The 17007-nt window shown below is 36.5% G+C and overlaps 1 protein-coding gene across 2 annotated transcripts in view; it reads left to right on the forward strand.

Annotated features, from left to right (window-relative positions):
- Positions 1-17007, forward strand: part of hhat (hedgehog acyltransferase) — a 31483-nt gene that overhangs the window by 7229 nt on the left and 7247 nt on the right. For both annotated transcript variants that reach the window (XM_079386810.1, XM_079386811.1), the window contains exons 8-11: positions 1362-1512; positions 8864-8899; positions 14949-15150; positions 15255-15399. In XM_079386810.1, coding sequence (XP_079242936.1) covers positions 1362-1512; positions 8864-8899; positions 14949-15150; positions 15255-15399 — 534 coding nt within the window. The remainder of the gene's footprint in view (positions 1-1361; positions 1513-8863; positions 8900-14948; positions 15151-15254; positions 15400-17007) is intronic.

Consider the following 17007-nt stretch of genomic DNA (forward strand, 5'->3'; position numbering starts at 1 on the left):
AAGAATGTCTCAACAGACTGTAGGGATGCAAGTGTGTATGTGGGCATTTCCAGACATACTACATCTGCCATGTTGGCATTGTCCATGTGAAGTTTTTTTGACCTATGATGTGCTAACAACAACCACAAAGACAGCCTACTTGGGTGTTAAATAAATACGATGCCATTCAAAAGCTTCGGGTTGGTAAGATGATTTTGTGATGTTTTGAAAGAAAATATTTTTTTATATATTTTAAAATGTAATTTATATCTGTGATGACAACTGCATTTTCAGCAGCCTTTACTACAGTCTGAAGTGTTCCTTCAAAAATGATTCTAATATGCTTATTTGGTGCTTGAGAAACATTTATTATTATTATCAGTGTAGAAAAGTTGTACTGCTTAATATATATATATATAGCATATATACATTACACATACATTATATAAAAACAAATTTTTATTTTGGATGTGATTAATCGACTTGAGAGCACTATTTAAACTATACATTTTTTGTAGTATCTTTTTTTATTTATCTTTGGAGAATAAAAGTATTGATTTCTTAAAAAAAACTTACTGACCTCAAAAGTTTAAACACTCAACCCTATAACAACTTTCTTGGTACATGCAGGGCTTACACTCAAATAACAACCTATTTATTTGCATACTGTGAAGCAGGGATGTATGAATATTTGTTTTTATCCAAATGATGTCTTTCAGAATGGATACAGTCTGTCATGGTATAACTGGTGTTATTTTGGGTGCTAAAGTGTTTATTACATTATTATCTTGCACAGATGTTCACAACGAAAACACACACTCAGCCGTGTGCAGCATCTTAACTTCCACACTTGCTTTCTATTGATCTTTAGAAGTTGCTGATTTGTGCTGCCTGAACTTTGATTCAATAATACAGACTCTGCAAGAGAGAGCGGAGTAGAGAGGGTCTATACAGCAAGAACATGAAGTCATAATCGCCACTTTGTACTGAAAGGGCTTGCAGAAATTCTGTCCTATTTTTTACAGGCTTTTAGCTCTGTACCAGTGGGATATGGAAAAGACAGATGCTGTTCTCAGTTTCCACTGACACACAGGAAGAGAGAAGCGAAGAGGGAGAGATGACTAGAGAGGATGAGGATGATCAAACTAAATTATGAAACAGTTCGGAATAAAACTGAAATCTGATATAAATCATCAAATCTGTGGTTCTTCTCAGCCAGAATTTGGGACGAAATGAGCCTCACTTACACTGCATGGCCAAAACTGTGGCACCGGACGTGGCCAAACAGCTCGGTCATTTCAGATGTTTAAAGGGCAGATGTCAAACACTTGGCCGTTTTACTTTTTAATGTCATCTAACCACTCTCTCTTTTTCACCTGCAGGTGGTTTGGCTCTTGCGTTGGTCCAGTTTTTTTACATTAAGTACCTGGTCTTGTTTGGAGCGGTGTCTCTGCTTGTCAGATTGGATGGACTGGAGCCGCCAAAGTTACCACGCTGTGTCAGCATCATGTACAGCTTCACTGGGATGTGGAGGTAATAAACACACGCTTATGTTTTCTGTCAAACCTCAAAAAGGCTTTATAGAGCTGGACTGGAACGATTTTGAAGCGATTCAGTCCTCACCTGCAGTACATCTCTGTACCAGCAGAGGACAGAGCTGCACTGCAGTCACTATAATTGATTTAAGTCGTGAAACGATTGGCACAATGGTATAAGACTCACTTACACCCATCTACAAGCACATTACAGCAGCATAACAAGATCCATGCTTTCTGTTTAACGTCACAAACATTTGCCTCAAACGTATGGAATTGAGTGTTCGGCTTCTCTGATGGAGTTTAGCGCTCTGATGTCTCATGAGATGATGTAGAACAGGCTCATACACGCAGGCTTCCTCCTAGACGATTGGGTTTTACACTAAAGCTTGATGAAGATACACAGCATTTTAACTTCAGTAGTCTGGAATGGTCTCCTAGGCAACCAACACCAATCTGGAAACAGCAGTCTTTTAGATTTTCTCATATTTTTATATCTGTTTTTTTTTCATCACAGTCTTTAAACTTGGTAGAATACACACATTCCTACTGAGTTATTGCCTTACTTTAATAAATCTATAGTGCAATGTGCAAAACATCCAAATTTAATAAAATAATAATAATTACTGAAATACTGTTAAAATGTTTGGGGTCAATAAGTTTTTTTTTTATTATTGTTGAATCCTGCTCCAAGACTGCATTTATTTGTTCAGAAATACAGTCAAAACATTTAATATTGTGAAATATTATTACAATTTAAAATAACTGTTTTCTGTTTGAATATATCTTGATAAATAATTTATTCTTGTGATGGCGAAGCTGAATTTTCAGCAGTCATTTCTCCAGTCTTCAGTGCTACATGATCCTTCAGAAATCATTTTCATATGCTGATTTGCTGCTCAAAAACATTTATTAATATGAATGTTGAAAACATTTAGGCTGCTTACTATTTTTTGTGGAAACCTTTTTTCAGTGTTCTTTGATGAATATAAAGTTACTTACTTAAATTACCCAAACTTTTGAATGGTAGATTGTTTAATATATATATAATGTAGCATTTAAAATAGTTATTTACTACAGTATTAACCACCACTGCCAAAAAAAAGATGAAAAGAATATGACAGAAAAATTCTGTGTATTAAACAATTTGAAGGAGTTTCCATGTTAATTTATCATTATTTTACAAAAGTAAAAACAATAACTAGCTTTAATGACTTCACAAACTATATTCCCTAATGGTTTTTGCAAGCATCTACTTCATAACGCCAATGGTTGTCAGTTAATTTTCATAACCCATCGTCGCACAGATAGAGTGGCACTATCTTCTGCTTCCTGTGTAACGGTGCATGTTTCGTGTATATCAGCAGATCTGCGCTGCAGACAGCTGCTGAAGCTCTGAGAGCCGGAAAGGTTAAGCATCAGTGTGTGTGTCTGAGTGGTGTTCAAGGTGATGGAGTTTAGAGTGTGATAAATGAGAGCTGTAAGGAAACAGACGTATGACGGAGACTTTAGCAGGACCTGCTTTAAGACCCTGTCTGGCTTCAATCCCACACGGAGAGACAGAGCTCAGCTCTTCTGGACCCGATGGAGCGCAAACACACTCAGCATAGCCTCAACACACTCACATACACTGATATACTTCGAAACCCCACTCACATTCTCATCTCTGTGTTTAATGGCTCAGAACCGCCGGATGTAGTATACCACGTTGAGACAGTACCCCATACTGCAGGACAGCAAAGTCTCTGATTACAGTGCAAATGTTCCTGCAGGGAGCGAACGAGTTTGAGAACAACAGAGAGAGAGAGAGAGGGAGGTTGAGATGTTGCTCTTGGCTGTAGTTAAATCTGGAGATTGTTGTTTGTGTGTGTGCATGTGTCTGTACACATGTGCTTGGATGTGTTAGTATTGCTGTGTGTGCATGTGTGTGATTTACTAGTCACTATCATGGACTGGGTTTATGGCGGTTGAAAGGTTTATGGGTTGCAATAAAACACTGTTCATTTAGTCGAGCATCAACACATACACTCTATACCATTTTGCTGACTCCCGCCTATAGCTATCTGATCACTCTCAATGGATCTATTGTTTTTATGGGTCAGTGACACAAGGCTATTATTTCCGAATTTAATGTAAAAGTTAATTTTGCATTAAATTAAAATGTATTGTCTTAATGCATGTTTTTGGTCTTATTGTGAACAATTCAACTGTGCATTAATTATTATTTGTTTTTTGTTTTTAATACAGTTTTCAATTTTAATACAACGTTTTATTTACTCTAAGCTAAAATGTCATAACATGCTCTTTTTTGGCTTGTTTGAAATTCAGTTTGATATTTTTTGGGGAGGTATAAAGTCAAACAGGATTATACGGCTGTTCTGATGCCATGATGAAGAAAAAAAGCCACATTAAAAAAAGAAATTCTTAAAATCCTTCAGTAGTTTAACAGAATTACGAGAAATGTGCAGTGGAAAAAAATAACAGGAATTATATCATAGAGGGAACTTTGTGTCAAGGACAGTAAGTCTCTTAAAATGTCTGATAATTTGACATCATCAGACAAGCCAAGGTAAGATTGTGAAATGCCATGTGTGACTCACTAAAAACAATGACATTCATGAATTAATTAATGATCCTTCTAAAACTATACTTTTCTCCTTGGATAACAAAACAATGATAAATAAGTTATCTTGAAAAATTTTCCTCATGGGGACCGTTAGCTGGTCTTTTACTGCCATTTTTAATACCTTGTAGAGACATTAGGTCTCTCTCACACACACACACACACACACACATACATGCAGTGAGAACAAGATCAGGTTTTATGTTGATCTCCGTTCTCCGTTATGCTGATCATCTCACTTATAATTTAGTGGGATCACGAGGAAAACACTGTCTGAGCTGTGGGAAGTGTTTACAAACTGTTTCCTTCAGGCCTGCTTTATCAGATGATGTATGGAGTAGAGAAGGCATATCTGATGGAAACAGCAGGGTATTGAGTGAATATGTTCCAATGTGTATCTCACTTTCAGCTTCATGAATCATGAATCTGACTCACACAGCTCATGAATGATACCAGACGTGAGTTTGTTCTCTGCGTCTGTTTTAATAGTGCCTTGTTTATGTGCCACACGCAACTAGTGGAGTCAAATTGCCCATTCAGAAGGAATGTGTTGAATTGAATAGTATGGCAGATTCTAACTCTGGTGCTTTAGGCCTGAAATATACAAACAGGCTGTATTGTAGTGTTTTCCCAACCAGGAAAAATAGATTTTTACAGTCATACCTAAATTTATTCAGACACTTGCAACATTTCAATTAGATAATACCAATTTAGGTCAACCAATTACCAAGCAATGCTTAATTTTGTTCAGTCTGTAGTGTAAAAAGTTCACAATTACATATTAAAGAAAAAATACTTGAGTAAAACAAGTGTCTGAATATTTTTTGATCCCAAATTTTACTGGTAGCCCACTATGTGAAGAATTTTGGGGTATAATATGTCACAGTTCACTTTATTTTGCTGTCCTCACTTAAATTTATGAACTATAGTGTCCTGCACCCATTAGTAAAAAAAAGATAAAAAATTATATCTGGTTATTTCAAATTTTTGGTTTGACTGTAGCTTCATCAAACCTATAAAATAGAAAAATCAGTCAAAATGGCTAATTGTGATTCAGTTCCTTTTTAAGATAAGACAAGTTGTGTACTATATATATATATATATATATATATATATATATATATATATATATGTGTATATACAGGTTTTTAAATATATTTGACCCTGGAACACAAAACCAGTCATAAGTCGCTGGGGTATATTTGTAGCAATAGCCAACAATACATTGTATGGGTCAAAATGATTGATTTTTCTTCTATGCCAAAAATCATTAGGATATTAAGTAAAGATCATGTTTCATTAAGATATTTTGTAAATTACCTACCATAAATACAGTTGTGCTCATAAATTTACACGCCCCTTGCAGAATATGCAAAATGTTGCGGGATCATGAAAATTGCATGTTATTGTTTATTTAATACCATCCTGAATAAGCTATTTCAGATAACAGATGTTTATATATTCTCCACAAGACAAAGTAATAACTGAATTTATAAAAATCACCCGTTCAAAAGTTTACATACCCTTGAATCGTAATACTTTGTCGTTTCCTGGATGATCCACGACTGTCAAAATGCATTGTGTTGCCTTCTTGAGCATCAGTAAATGTTTCCACCTTTTGTAATAGTTGTGTATGAGTCCCTCAACTGCCCGTAGTGTGAAAAGATGGATCTCAAAATCATACAGTCACTGTTTGAAGTGAAGTGAAGTGACATTCAGCCAAGTATGGTGACCCATACTCGGAATTCGTGCTCTGCATTTAACCCATCCAAAGTGCACACACACAGCAGTGAACACACACACACCGTGAACACACACCCGGAGCAGTGGGCAGCCATTTTATGCTGCAGCGCCCGGGGAGCAGTTGTGGGTTCAGTGCCTTGCTCAAGGGCACCTCAGTCGTGGTATTGAGGGTGGAGAGAGCGCTGGATATTCACTCCCACCACCTACAATTCCTGCCGTCCGGAGACTCGAACCCGCAACCTTCGGATTACAAGTCCGACTCTCTAACCATTAGGCCACGACTTCCCCGTTTGAAAGGGTTCATATGTGGAAAATGTTGAAAAAACAAAGAATGTGCAGGAGCTGGGGGATTTTTCTGAAGAACAGCAGGACCAACAAGGGACTCATGAATAACTATTATGACACTTATGACTGGTTTTGTGGTCCAGAGTCACATATTTGTGTTGACTTTTACTGCTTGTGGCATTTTTTTAAACTTTAATAATGATTTAATGATAATAAATGACATAATTTGATTTAATATTTATTGATTGGTGTTCATAAAGAGCTTGAACCTAACTGATGGTAATGACAAAAATTTACAGTAATTGTTTGGTATGAATCATGCCGTTTAAGTTGGCTAAACATTTGCCTAGTGTATTTCTGGACTTAAATGGAAGAGACAAGCACAACTGCATGCCTCCACATAATGTTTTATTAATATAGAGGGAAATTACTTCTGCTTTATCAGTTCTCCTGGCCTTCCCGGATGACTTTATTTCCCCAGAGCTAAAGCAGATTTCATCAATAGTTGCTAATGAATGCTTGGAATGAATCAAACGATCCTGGACAATCTGATATAGGAGTCATTATGTATTGTAGACCCCAGACCCAGTCCATCCCCCTACAGACACTCTCTCGCCTTTGCTTTGTCTTTCTCTCTTTCTCTCGCTCTCTTTCCAGATGGATATTTTTGCAGCACTGAAGGTTTTGATAGTTTCTGTTGGCTCATGAAAACTTCATGTCGGGGCTTTCTGACATGTTAGCAGCCATCTGCTTGCACGTGTCCGTTTCTCCTCATACAGCCCTGTTTTTAGAAGCTCTTTACTGCTATCTCTGGGGTCTGGGTGTATTTGGACTCAGAAAGCGACAGACTGAACTACATATGAAAGCCTTATGGCCAGAAAATCGTCTGTTGGTGTCAAATTCAGATTGTGTGTTTGCTCTAATTGGATGAGATGATGGAGATTTCTATATCGCTGTCCACTCACTCATCCATTTAATCCTTTTCACTGTGAATTGTAAAATGAACATTTTCACCTGTTAATCCATTCACCCGTCCTATCCAGCTGATCGATATCAAATATCATTTTGTCAGGATAAAGGAAGACGGTTGAAATGTGGATAGATGGATGACTAGAAGTAAAGTAAGGATAACAGTAAGAGAAACTGTGACTATAGTGAGGACCTGAGGACTTCTGTTCACACCTGCTCAGAGGAACAGGAGGAAGACAAAGTCCTGCAGAGAAACAAATTGAGTTACAAAGGGCCAAATCAATATTTTTGCTGTCATGAGGGTTTGATACGAGCTACATGTCAAAGGGCAAAACAGAAACCCTGTGTGATTAGTGAACACAATGTGACTTTATATTGTTTGTTAGAAACATACAGTAGGCCTGTTCACACCGAGGAAGATAACTACAAAGACAACGACAAAGATATAGTTCTAAAAATCTTTCTCAACATTAAAGAATAGCAGAGTCCTCACCACAGCTATAACAAAAAAGGCAAAGAGAAACTATATTGTAGGACTCCCTTTCAGAATGATTTTTTTTTCCTGCTGATGAACGATATAAACAATGACAGCCAATCAGAATCAAATTTGCTATAACCAGCTCGAGAATTTAAAGCGACAGAGGAGCGTGTGCTTAGAAGAATAAACAGACGATATCGTTCCCTGGTATGGACGGTAATAAAGTTATCGCTCTTGGTGTGAACAGGCCTTTAAAGTTGAGACCCTAACCTGGTAGAAGTGTAGTTTCTAAAGATCAGTCCATTTTTGTGAGCCATATTTATTGAAATGAATTTCAATCCAGTTCAACATGATTGTTTTTTTGTTTTTAGTACTGCATATATTTCTGTATTTGTATTTTGATCATTTTTTTATTTTTTACTAATTTCCATTTTCATTTTTAATAAATTCTTTAATTTAACATTATTAATAATTTAACTTTATTTAGTATGTTTATTTAGTCATTTTGTGTAGTAAATGTATATTTGTATTTTATTATTCTATTTTTTGTTTATTTTTTTATACATTTTTATATTTAAATATAATTAAAATAATATTTTATTAATAATTTAAGATATTATTGTATTTCTTTTTAATAATTTATTTCATTATTTTATTTAATTTTTTACTTAAAAAGAGCTTTCACCTGAAATCTAGTGAGCACAACATCATATAGGCAGATTCGCTCTTTTGATTTGGGCCAGTAAAAATCCTAGCAACCACCCAAAACACCCTAACAACCATAGCAACATCCTAATAACTACCTGACCTGTGACACACTTACAAAGTACGTCCTCTCACTCACATTTCCTTCTGAACATGTACAAATAGAGTTTCGTACGATTGCATAAATATTGTTTCTGCCTACCAGATCGATAAGAGTGTGTCCCAAACCTGCCACAAAACCCAGTGTTAGACTACAGCTCAACTAGACAAACGGCAAAACTGTTCTGGGATCAGCCACTTTGAGAAATGCCTCCCTGCGCTACGGCTGTCTCACCAAATGCCAGCGTTTGTCCCCAGAGATTCATTAAAATGGTTTCCTCAAGCATCTCATTTATGCAGATTCTCTTCTCTTTTTGTCTGTTCTGAGTGTTGACTGATTAAACACATGTTTGTGTTGTGTCATGTTCTACAGAAGTGTGTGTGTGTGTTACCTCAAGCCATCTGTTTAACCCCAGAGCTCACTCATTACTGTCTTTTGCTTTTCAGACACTTTGACGTGGGACTTTACAAATGGCTCATCAGGTACGATTTCTCCATTTCTTCTTATTTTGTGTGGGTGTGCGAGAGGGAGGGAGATATTTTGCACTGCTATGGACACGGTTATCGCTTGCTGCAGATTGAAAAGCACATGAATGATAATCATAATCAAAAACCATAATCACTAGAACAATTACACGTTTCTGATACATAATAAACTGACAGTCTTGCATCTATTTCCTTTTGTTCTTGTTAGATTTTAATGTTTTTTCTGCTCCCTTAATTTTTAGAAAATTTACTGATATGTAATACACAGATGAAACCGTATGATGTTCATATTTAGCAGCAACATCACTTTTTAAAAAAAAAATAATTTTAACAGCAAAACCATTTAAGCTGGTGCATTAGCATACTTAGCTGAAGATGAAAGCAAAAATTACACAAATTATCCATCAGAAAGAAGAATGTTTCTGTCGCATTGTAGATGTGCTTTAAGCCATTAAGGTAAAGTTTCTTTTGGGAGGAACTGGACCGTGATGTCCGTAAGAAGTGTCCAACCAGTGTGAATCATCTTTGGGCAATCCTTCAGGAGGCTTGGAGTAATATATCAAGTCAATGTTTGAATAAATGATGAGCTCCGATGCCCAGATTATGCAGAGCTGTAATAGTTGCTAATGGTGGATATTTTGATGAATCGAAAATTTAAGTTTTTTCTATGTATTAAACTCTGTTGATGTAATGAAATATGTTTTCGTAGTTTGTGTTGTCCCTTATCAGTGCAAAATTATCACCAATTAAAAAGGATTCATGCCAATATTGTCCAAAACCCCACTTTTCTAGGGCGTTTCCAAACTTTTGGAGGGCAGTGTGTTTGTACATTATATATAGGCTCAAAATGATCCAATTTTTGCAGATGAGCTTCATAATAGGGTGTGTTCCACACACTCAAGCCATCACTGTTGCTGCGAACTGGCAGCCTATAATGAACAGTTTTTGTTTCAGCAAGACACAATGGATAAATTTGGCACTGGTCATGATTGATCACCCAAGAGTCCAGAAACATGGCTCAGCTCAGTCTCTCACCACCGAAAATGTTCTGTTGTTTGACTGCAAGTTTTTTCGTTTTTTTTATAACTAGTTCTCCTTTTATGCCAGAGACCATTTGCTTTTTCTGTGATTTGATTTACACTCTGACAAGCAGATGATGAATATTCTAATTTGGATGGATTTAGCCTTGCTAAAAACTATTTTAGGGTTGTGACATTTGAAATACAGCCGCTGACTGTTTCCACAAAATACCCGATGCCTCAGAGTAATATTAGTCATAAAAATAAACAGCTGTTTATCTGTGAAATGTTTGTAGAGTCTGTTAAATAGGAATTTATTGCATAATAAATCATGCAGCACATTCTGTAACGTAATATTACAGAATTTAGAGAATTTATATAGTATTACAGAATTTATATATAAATGTTTTATAGGTGTTTGTGTGAACGGTCACTTTCCTGGCAGGAAGTCAGACAAATTATTCTTCAGAGCAGCTGGACAGATGTTTTCAAGCCGCCACTTTTGCTTTAATTATATTTTTCTTTTTTTGTAAATACTCTCAGGGACTGGAATAGGTTGATTCAGTAGGGAAACCTTCAAAAATTATAAAAATAAAAACCTCTTAAGGTCCTGGCGTAACCTTGTCTGCTCAGCTGTTGCATTTCCTGACACAGTTATTCATATTCTAATGTCCTCCAGCTGTATGGAGAGATCATTGTGGAGGTTTTGGAGAGAGAGGTTGTGTTTTCGTTCAGGGTTTGGTATTGTCAGTCTTTGGCAGGGCTGCGTTCTCCACAGACAAAAGATGTTTGATCAGGGTTGTATTAGCATGTATTTAGCTCGATGAGCATCTTATTCTGTCTCATGCTGGAAACTCGCCAGTTTGTGTGAATATGTACATTGGAAATGAACGTTACGTGTGATGCTGCTTGAGCCAATAACACAGACCCAAAAGTCCATAAATGATTTAATATTTTATTTTTAGAACATCAGGAAAAATGACAAGACACTGTGTCTTGTGCAGTTTACAAAGAAAGACGTATTTGTCACAACATATTCATGCACTATATGCATCACAAATGATAATAGGAATGAATGTTATATCTGTACTAAATTAGTTATTGTAGTTATAGAAATGTTTTGGGGGTTTTTTTCCCCAAATTTCGTTTTATTTTTTTCTCAAATTCTGTGATTTTTGTTTGAATTTTTCTGGACTTACCTTTAATGGTTTAATTAAATTTTATGTATTTGGATATTTTTCTTCTCTCATGTTCTTCTACTTTAATGTTTGCTTATTTTCCTCAGTTTTCACTTTTATGTTACCTTTGACATCATCTAACACTCACCTGAAGTCAATTGAAAAAAAAAAAAATAATAATAATAATAATAACACTGTTAAATGCAATCATGCTTCTGTTGTGATGCCTAAATTCACATAACATTTAGCCTATATTTAGACTAAATTGTATAGAATTTATTACTGGCAATATTGTTTTTATATAATTAAAAGCAATAACATTAAAATATTTTTTGCCTTATCAATCAAAATTTTCAATACTGTTCAATTTTAAGGTAGTTGAGAGAACTCTGTCTCTTTTTTCCCCCCAAAAATGTAATTTTCTAATTTGATTAACCTAACCTAACGTCCTAGTTTGGCTTGTAGCGGACCTGTGAGGAGACTCATTTTCAGACAAATAGCAGAAGTGGCGAGCAGTGGGAATACAGCAAAATTTCCCGCCCAAATGGGAAGTGTTCCATTGCTCCCTGAATCCCACCAATCAGAAAGCTGAGAATGTAAGCACATTTGAGTATGTTCAGTATTGAGTATTTTGAGTAACCCCTTCATTGCGAACAGCAAACCAAAAACAATTCCATCTCTTCCTGACCATATCTTCTCCATATTTCTCTCTCTGTTAAAATGTGTAGTGATTGCAGTGTGGCAGAGAGAGTTGATCTGCATAATTGGAGTGTGAATGTGGGCTGTGTGTATGTGTGTGTGAGAGAGAGAGAGCGCGAGTGTTGTTAAGTGCATTTGGAGAGATCTTAATGTGCTTTTAAATGTGCAGTAATTGTGAAGAGCTGAGTTTTGGAGTGTGGAGATGTGGGAGAGGATCTTCACTCTCCATTTGTGACTCACCGCTGATCTTAAAGCATCCACAGACACACGCCACGCACCTCTCCTGTCGCGCTATTGTCTGCTTGAACGCCTCGCTTTCAGCCTGTTGAGTGTCATCTCCTGTCTATTGAAATGTGCTCGCCACAATCAAATCACAGACGCAGTTCATATGAGCTTATATAAGGACGAGAGAGGGCTGAGATTATACTGCGGTGGCCACAGAGGCAGAACGAGACCTTATTGTTTCTGTTCATAATGAAAATGTGCTCATAAACACTTTTCTCAGCAGGGCAACGTCTACGCTTGGGCTTTTAAAAGCACATTAACAAAAGAAACAGAAACCGAATGCAAGATCCACTCGGATTGCGAGGTAAATCTTTACTAAAAAAAGTAGCATGGTGCCAAAAATGTACCATGTTTCTACTACCTTATCTGGATGATATTGTGTTCGGTTCAGGATGCGTGACATGAATTAAAAAGTTAGTGTGATTCATTAAATGGATTTTAAGTGCTTTTAGCTGAGTTTGACATTATAATTGTTTCATTCTGTAATTTATTTGTAAATCAACTGCAACTGGGATGTTTAACAAAGAAAGATTACTTGCACTCTTTTTGTGGCAGAACATAATTATCCTAATAAGAATGAAATCGTGAAATAAATTTTAATGGAAAGAATATGAGGCAACAATAGCAAAAACATGTTTGTTAAGTATGTACGTGAAGTTTGAGGGAAGATGTTATTTTATTTATAGCAAATTTACATTACCCAGGCTATATGTATTGATGGAGTTTGTGAAACAGAATGTGTGTGAGCGCTGTTGCAGAAATATATCCCTTTCATATGTCTGTAAACAATATGTATAATGCATAAATAGTATTATGTGTGTGTGTGTGTGTGTTATATATATTCCAAGGTCCATTTCATCATTCACTTAAGGCTGTTTAGGTGCCATCCAAGGTATTTATTTAGTCCAGAACCCAAGGAGCCAAAGGCTTCAATCACACCAAATCCAAATTTTGGTATTGATCCAAACCCACTGACTAGTTGCCATAATGTCAAAACTTCTTTCAAAGTTTTCAAACTTCATTATTTATATATGACAAGCAGACAACTAAAGATTTTTTTATAAATGTATTTTTGGCATTTTCACCTTTATTACGATAGGACAGATCAGAAGTTATTCAGCATCCCTGCTGAATAAAATGGTTATTTTTTTACAGACCCAAACTTTCGAACAGTGGAGAAAGTAATAAAAAAATCTTTGACAACAAAATGTTTCAAATTTCTCATAGTACAGTAAGTTTGTCTTGTTTTAAGGATGTTTGGTTTGCTTCTTCCTGATTAGAAAGACAATAAGCCCGAGCAAGCCCTATCAATAAACCATCAGTAATTCCAATCAGTGAATCCACAAAAACCCATCAGTTCTATTAGATCTCCTATAGGGGAGAAACAGACACATGAATGCTGAAGAATAAAAATAGAAGAGGAGAGTTTTTAAGTGTGATAAAATAAAGCACAGTTGATCTTCTTTTCTTGATCTCTACACGCTGTCAGCTGGAGCCGTGGTCAGGGGCTAATCTTATCCTCTTCACACACACAGATCAGTCAAGTCCTCCACTATCCCAACAGCCTCATTAGAACAGATTGGTGCTCTCTCAGCCCTGAAATGGAAACTCTACTATACTGCCGTCGAGAAAGATCGGGTTTAGTTCAGAAGTGTCTCTCTCTCTCTGTTGTCAGTTATCACTGTGAGGGGAACGGTGGCGGTTTTACAGACAGTATGTCATCTGAAGGCACTTTTTCTCACATTTGTCTAACAGACAGTTGTGGTCCACATGATACAAATGGCTTAATAAACATTAAAGGGGTCATAAAACTGAGAAATCAAAATTCACTTGATCTTTTGACATATAAGAGATCATTGTGCTATAAAACATCCTGTAAGTTTTAGAACACAAAACTTTCTCATTAGTCTAAAAACAGCTTATATTGAAGCCAATCTGCCAAAATGACAGGTTGTGGAATGTGCCACTTTTTAACGTAATAGTGTGGCTAAACGCCGCCTCCGCAGAAAAAGATCAATGCCTGCTTCTACATCGCTGCCTGTTTAGCCCCGCCCAGCAATTTGTGCACGTGGTAGGTAAATGACAAGAGCGCCAAACGCAGGTCTACACAGAAACCAAACGATAAACTTTATTTGATTAACTGTATTTTTATTGAAGTGCCAGACCGTGTCAGTAAGAACCCGGCCTTTTGTTCACTTCATTTTACTGCGGATTTGTTTACAAACAAGGCACAATTTGACACAGGATTTTCAGAAAGATTGAAACTAAAAGACAATGCTGTGCCGCCTATAATGGATCTGACAGTCATGTCCCACCACACAAGTGCGAGTAACTTTTGATTATGTGGTCACTATTGCTTTGTATGTTATTACAGATCATTTGATATGAGTATTTATGCGTTTTTAACCTAAATCACAGCAGCGTCCATCTATGAGGAAAGTATACTGTCAATCATACACAACTGTTAGCCAATCATAGCTTTGAGCATTTACTTCAGAGTTGACAGTCCACCACACCACACCTATGCAAACAAAGCGCTCTGATGACGGGGGTTAAAAACAGAACCGAAGAATTAGCCTATTACTTCTAAATTGTTTTTTGATGTAATATCTTGGTAACATAATAAGTGGACATCAGAGAACAGTACAAAGTAATGAAAAAAGGCATCAAAATTTCATGACACTTTTAAATAATGCAGTTGTAAAAGTGTAAAAAGGTTGTTTGGAGGATACTATCATTATCTCAATATTAAAACATTTTTTTTATTATTAATTGTCAAATTAGTCTTTAAAAGAAAACAGCAACTCTTGTTTTCCACATAGTAATTCGTGTTTTTGCTGAGCATGTGTGTTTGTGTGTCTTTAGGTACATATATGTGCCATTGGGCGGCTCTCGTCACGGTGTGTTCCGGAAACTCATCTCCACTGCGCTGGCGTTTGGGTTTGTGTGTTTCTGGCATGGATGCCATGACTACCTGCAGTACTGGGCCGTGCTGAACTGGGTCGGGGTGTTCGTGGAGAACGTTCTTGCACTCCTCTTTTCCTCTCATCCTCTTCATCACGTTATTGTGAGTTCACAATCCCTCTCAAGTTATCAGCTTTAAACAAAGTTCAGTGTTTATAATGAAGTAAGGTCACTAATAAATACCATGCTCTTTTGATCTCGTCTTAGGTGCGCTGTCTGTCACCTCGGATGCAGAGGCGTGGCCTAGCGCTTATCTTTGCCTTCTCCACTGCTTTTCTGATTCTGTCCAATCTGTTTTTTCTGGGCGGAATCCATGTGGGAAGAATCTTCTGGAAGAGGGTGTTTGTCGAAGGTGGGTCATTATTATACTTTCAAAAAATATTCTTTGATGTGAATTGAATGTCATGTTTTAGACATTTAATTTCTGAATAATTTGCTTACTGTCAGGCCATTTCAAAATGTAGATGAGTTTGTTTGTTCAATGTAACAGATTCTGAGAAATTTAGCATTACATCCTTTGCAGTGAATGGGTGCCGTCAGAATGAGAGTCCAAACAGCTGATGAAAACATCACAATAGTCTACAAATAATCAGTTAACGAAGTGAAAAGCTGTGTTTGTAAGAAGTAAATCCATTATTAAGGTTTTTTTTTTTATTTCAAACCATTGCTTCTGGCTAAAATAGCAGTCCATAATAGCAGTACTTATCATAATTTAGTATGTTAATCAACACATCAAAATAAATATACTTTAAAGCATGACTAAAGATTATTAAAGCATGATTTTAAAAAAGAACATTTAAAGTTAAAATCTGAAACTAACACTTTTTAAAGTGTTTTAAAGAAAGAAAGTGACACTTAAGTACACTTAAATGGCCTTTTATTTCATTAATATATTATCTGCAAGTACTTTTTTAAATACGCTTTGTTTCACTACAAGTGCACATTCAATACAATTAAGCACTTTTTTTTACAAGGGTAGAGAGACATTCACACATGTCATCAGTCAGATTTATTTCCCCTCAATCTGTAACTGCTGACAAGTCAACCACAGCTGCTGACAACATTTTTTTTAAACTCTGGGAATGTGAACGTTTTCAACCTTTTTGTGGGTCATGTTGAGGCAGTAATTCAGAAAGAAAGCTGTAATGAAATGATGTGGGACAGCCTGTCATTTCATCCCAGATCAGACACAAAAGTGAGGAAATGAATTCATTCTGAAGTGCTCAGAACACATTTTGTGAGTCACTGTTTTGTGGTGCATATGAGATGTTACGAATGATTTCGTAAGATTGTTTGCATGATTGGAGTGGTGTATAAAAATCTGAACGTTGATGACTGAAAATTGATTATTAAAAATCTAATTTAATAAACAGTTGTAGAATTTTGAGAAAATTAAAACCAAGAAATGTTATAACATAAAATAATAAATATTCAAGATGCTGCACTGTTTTTGGTCACTAATCAAGTAGATTTGTGACACTGATTGTATAGACAGTCAGATGTTTTTACCTCTGTAAACTTGTAAAGTTCATCATAAATTGTATGAAATAATTTGGGAAAAGGCTTCACAAACTGCCTTAGGATCTTGCTGATAGCATTTTTTTTAAAAAGTGAAAACGTGACGTGACATACGGCCAAGTATGGTGACCCATACTCGGAATTCGTGCTCTGCATTTACCCATCCAAAGTGCACACACACAGCAGTGAACACACACACACTGTGAACACACACCCAGAGCAGTGGGCAGCCATTTATGCTGCGGCGCCCGGGGAGCAGTTGGGGGTTCAGTGCCTTGCTCCAAGGGCACCTCAGTCGTGGTATTGAGGGTGGAGAGAGCGTTGGATATTCACTCCCCCCACCTACAATTCCTGCCAGCCCGAGACCCGAACTCGCAACCTTTGGGACTCTCTAACCATTAGGCCACAACTTCCCCAAAGTTTCCCCAAACCTATTTTTTTT

Source organism: Barbus barbus (genome assembly GCF_936440315.1).
Source record: "Barbus barbus genome assembly, chromosome: 30".
Lineage (NCBI taxonomy): Eukaryota > Metazoa > Chordata > Actinopteri > Cypriniformes > Cyprinidae > Barbus > Barbus barbus.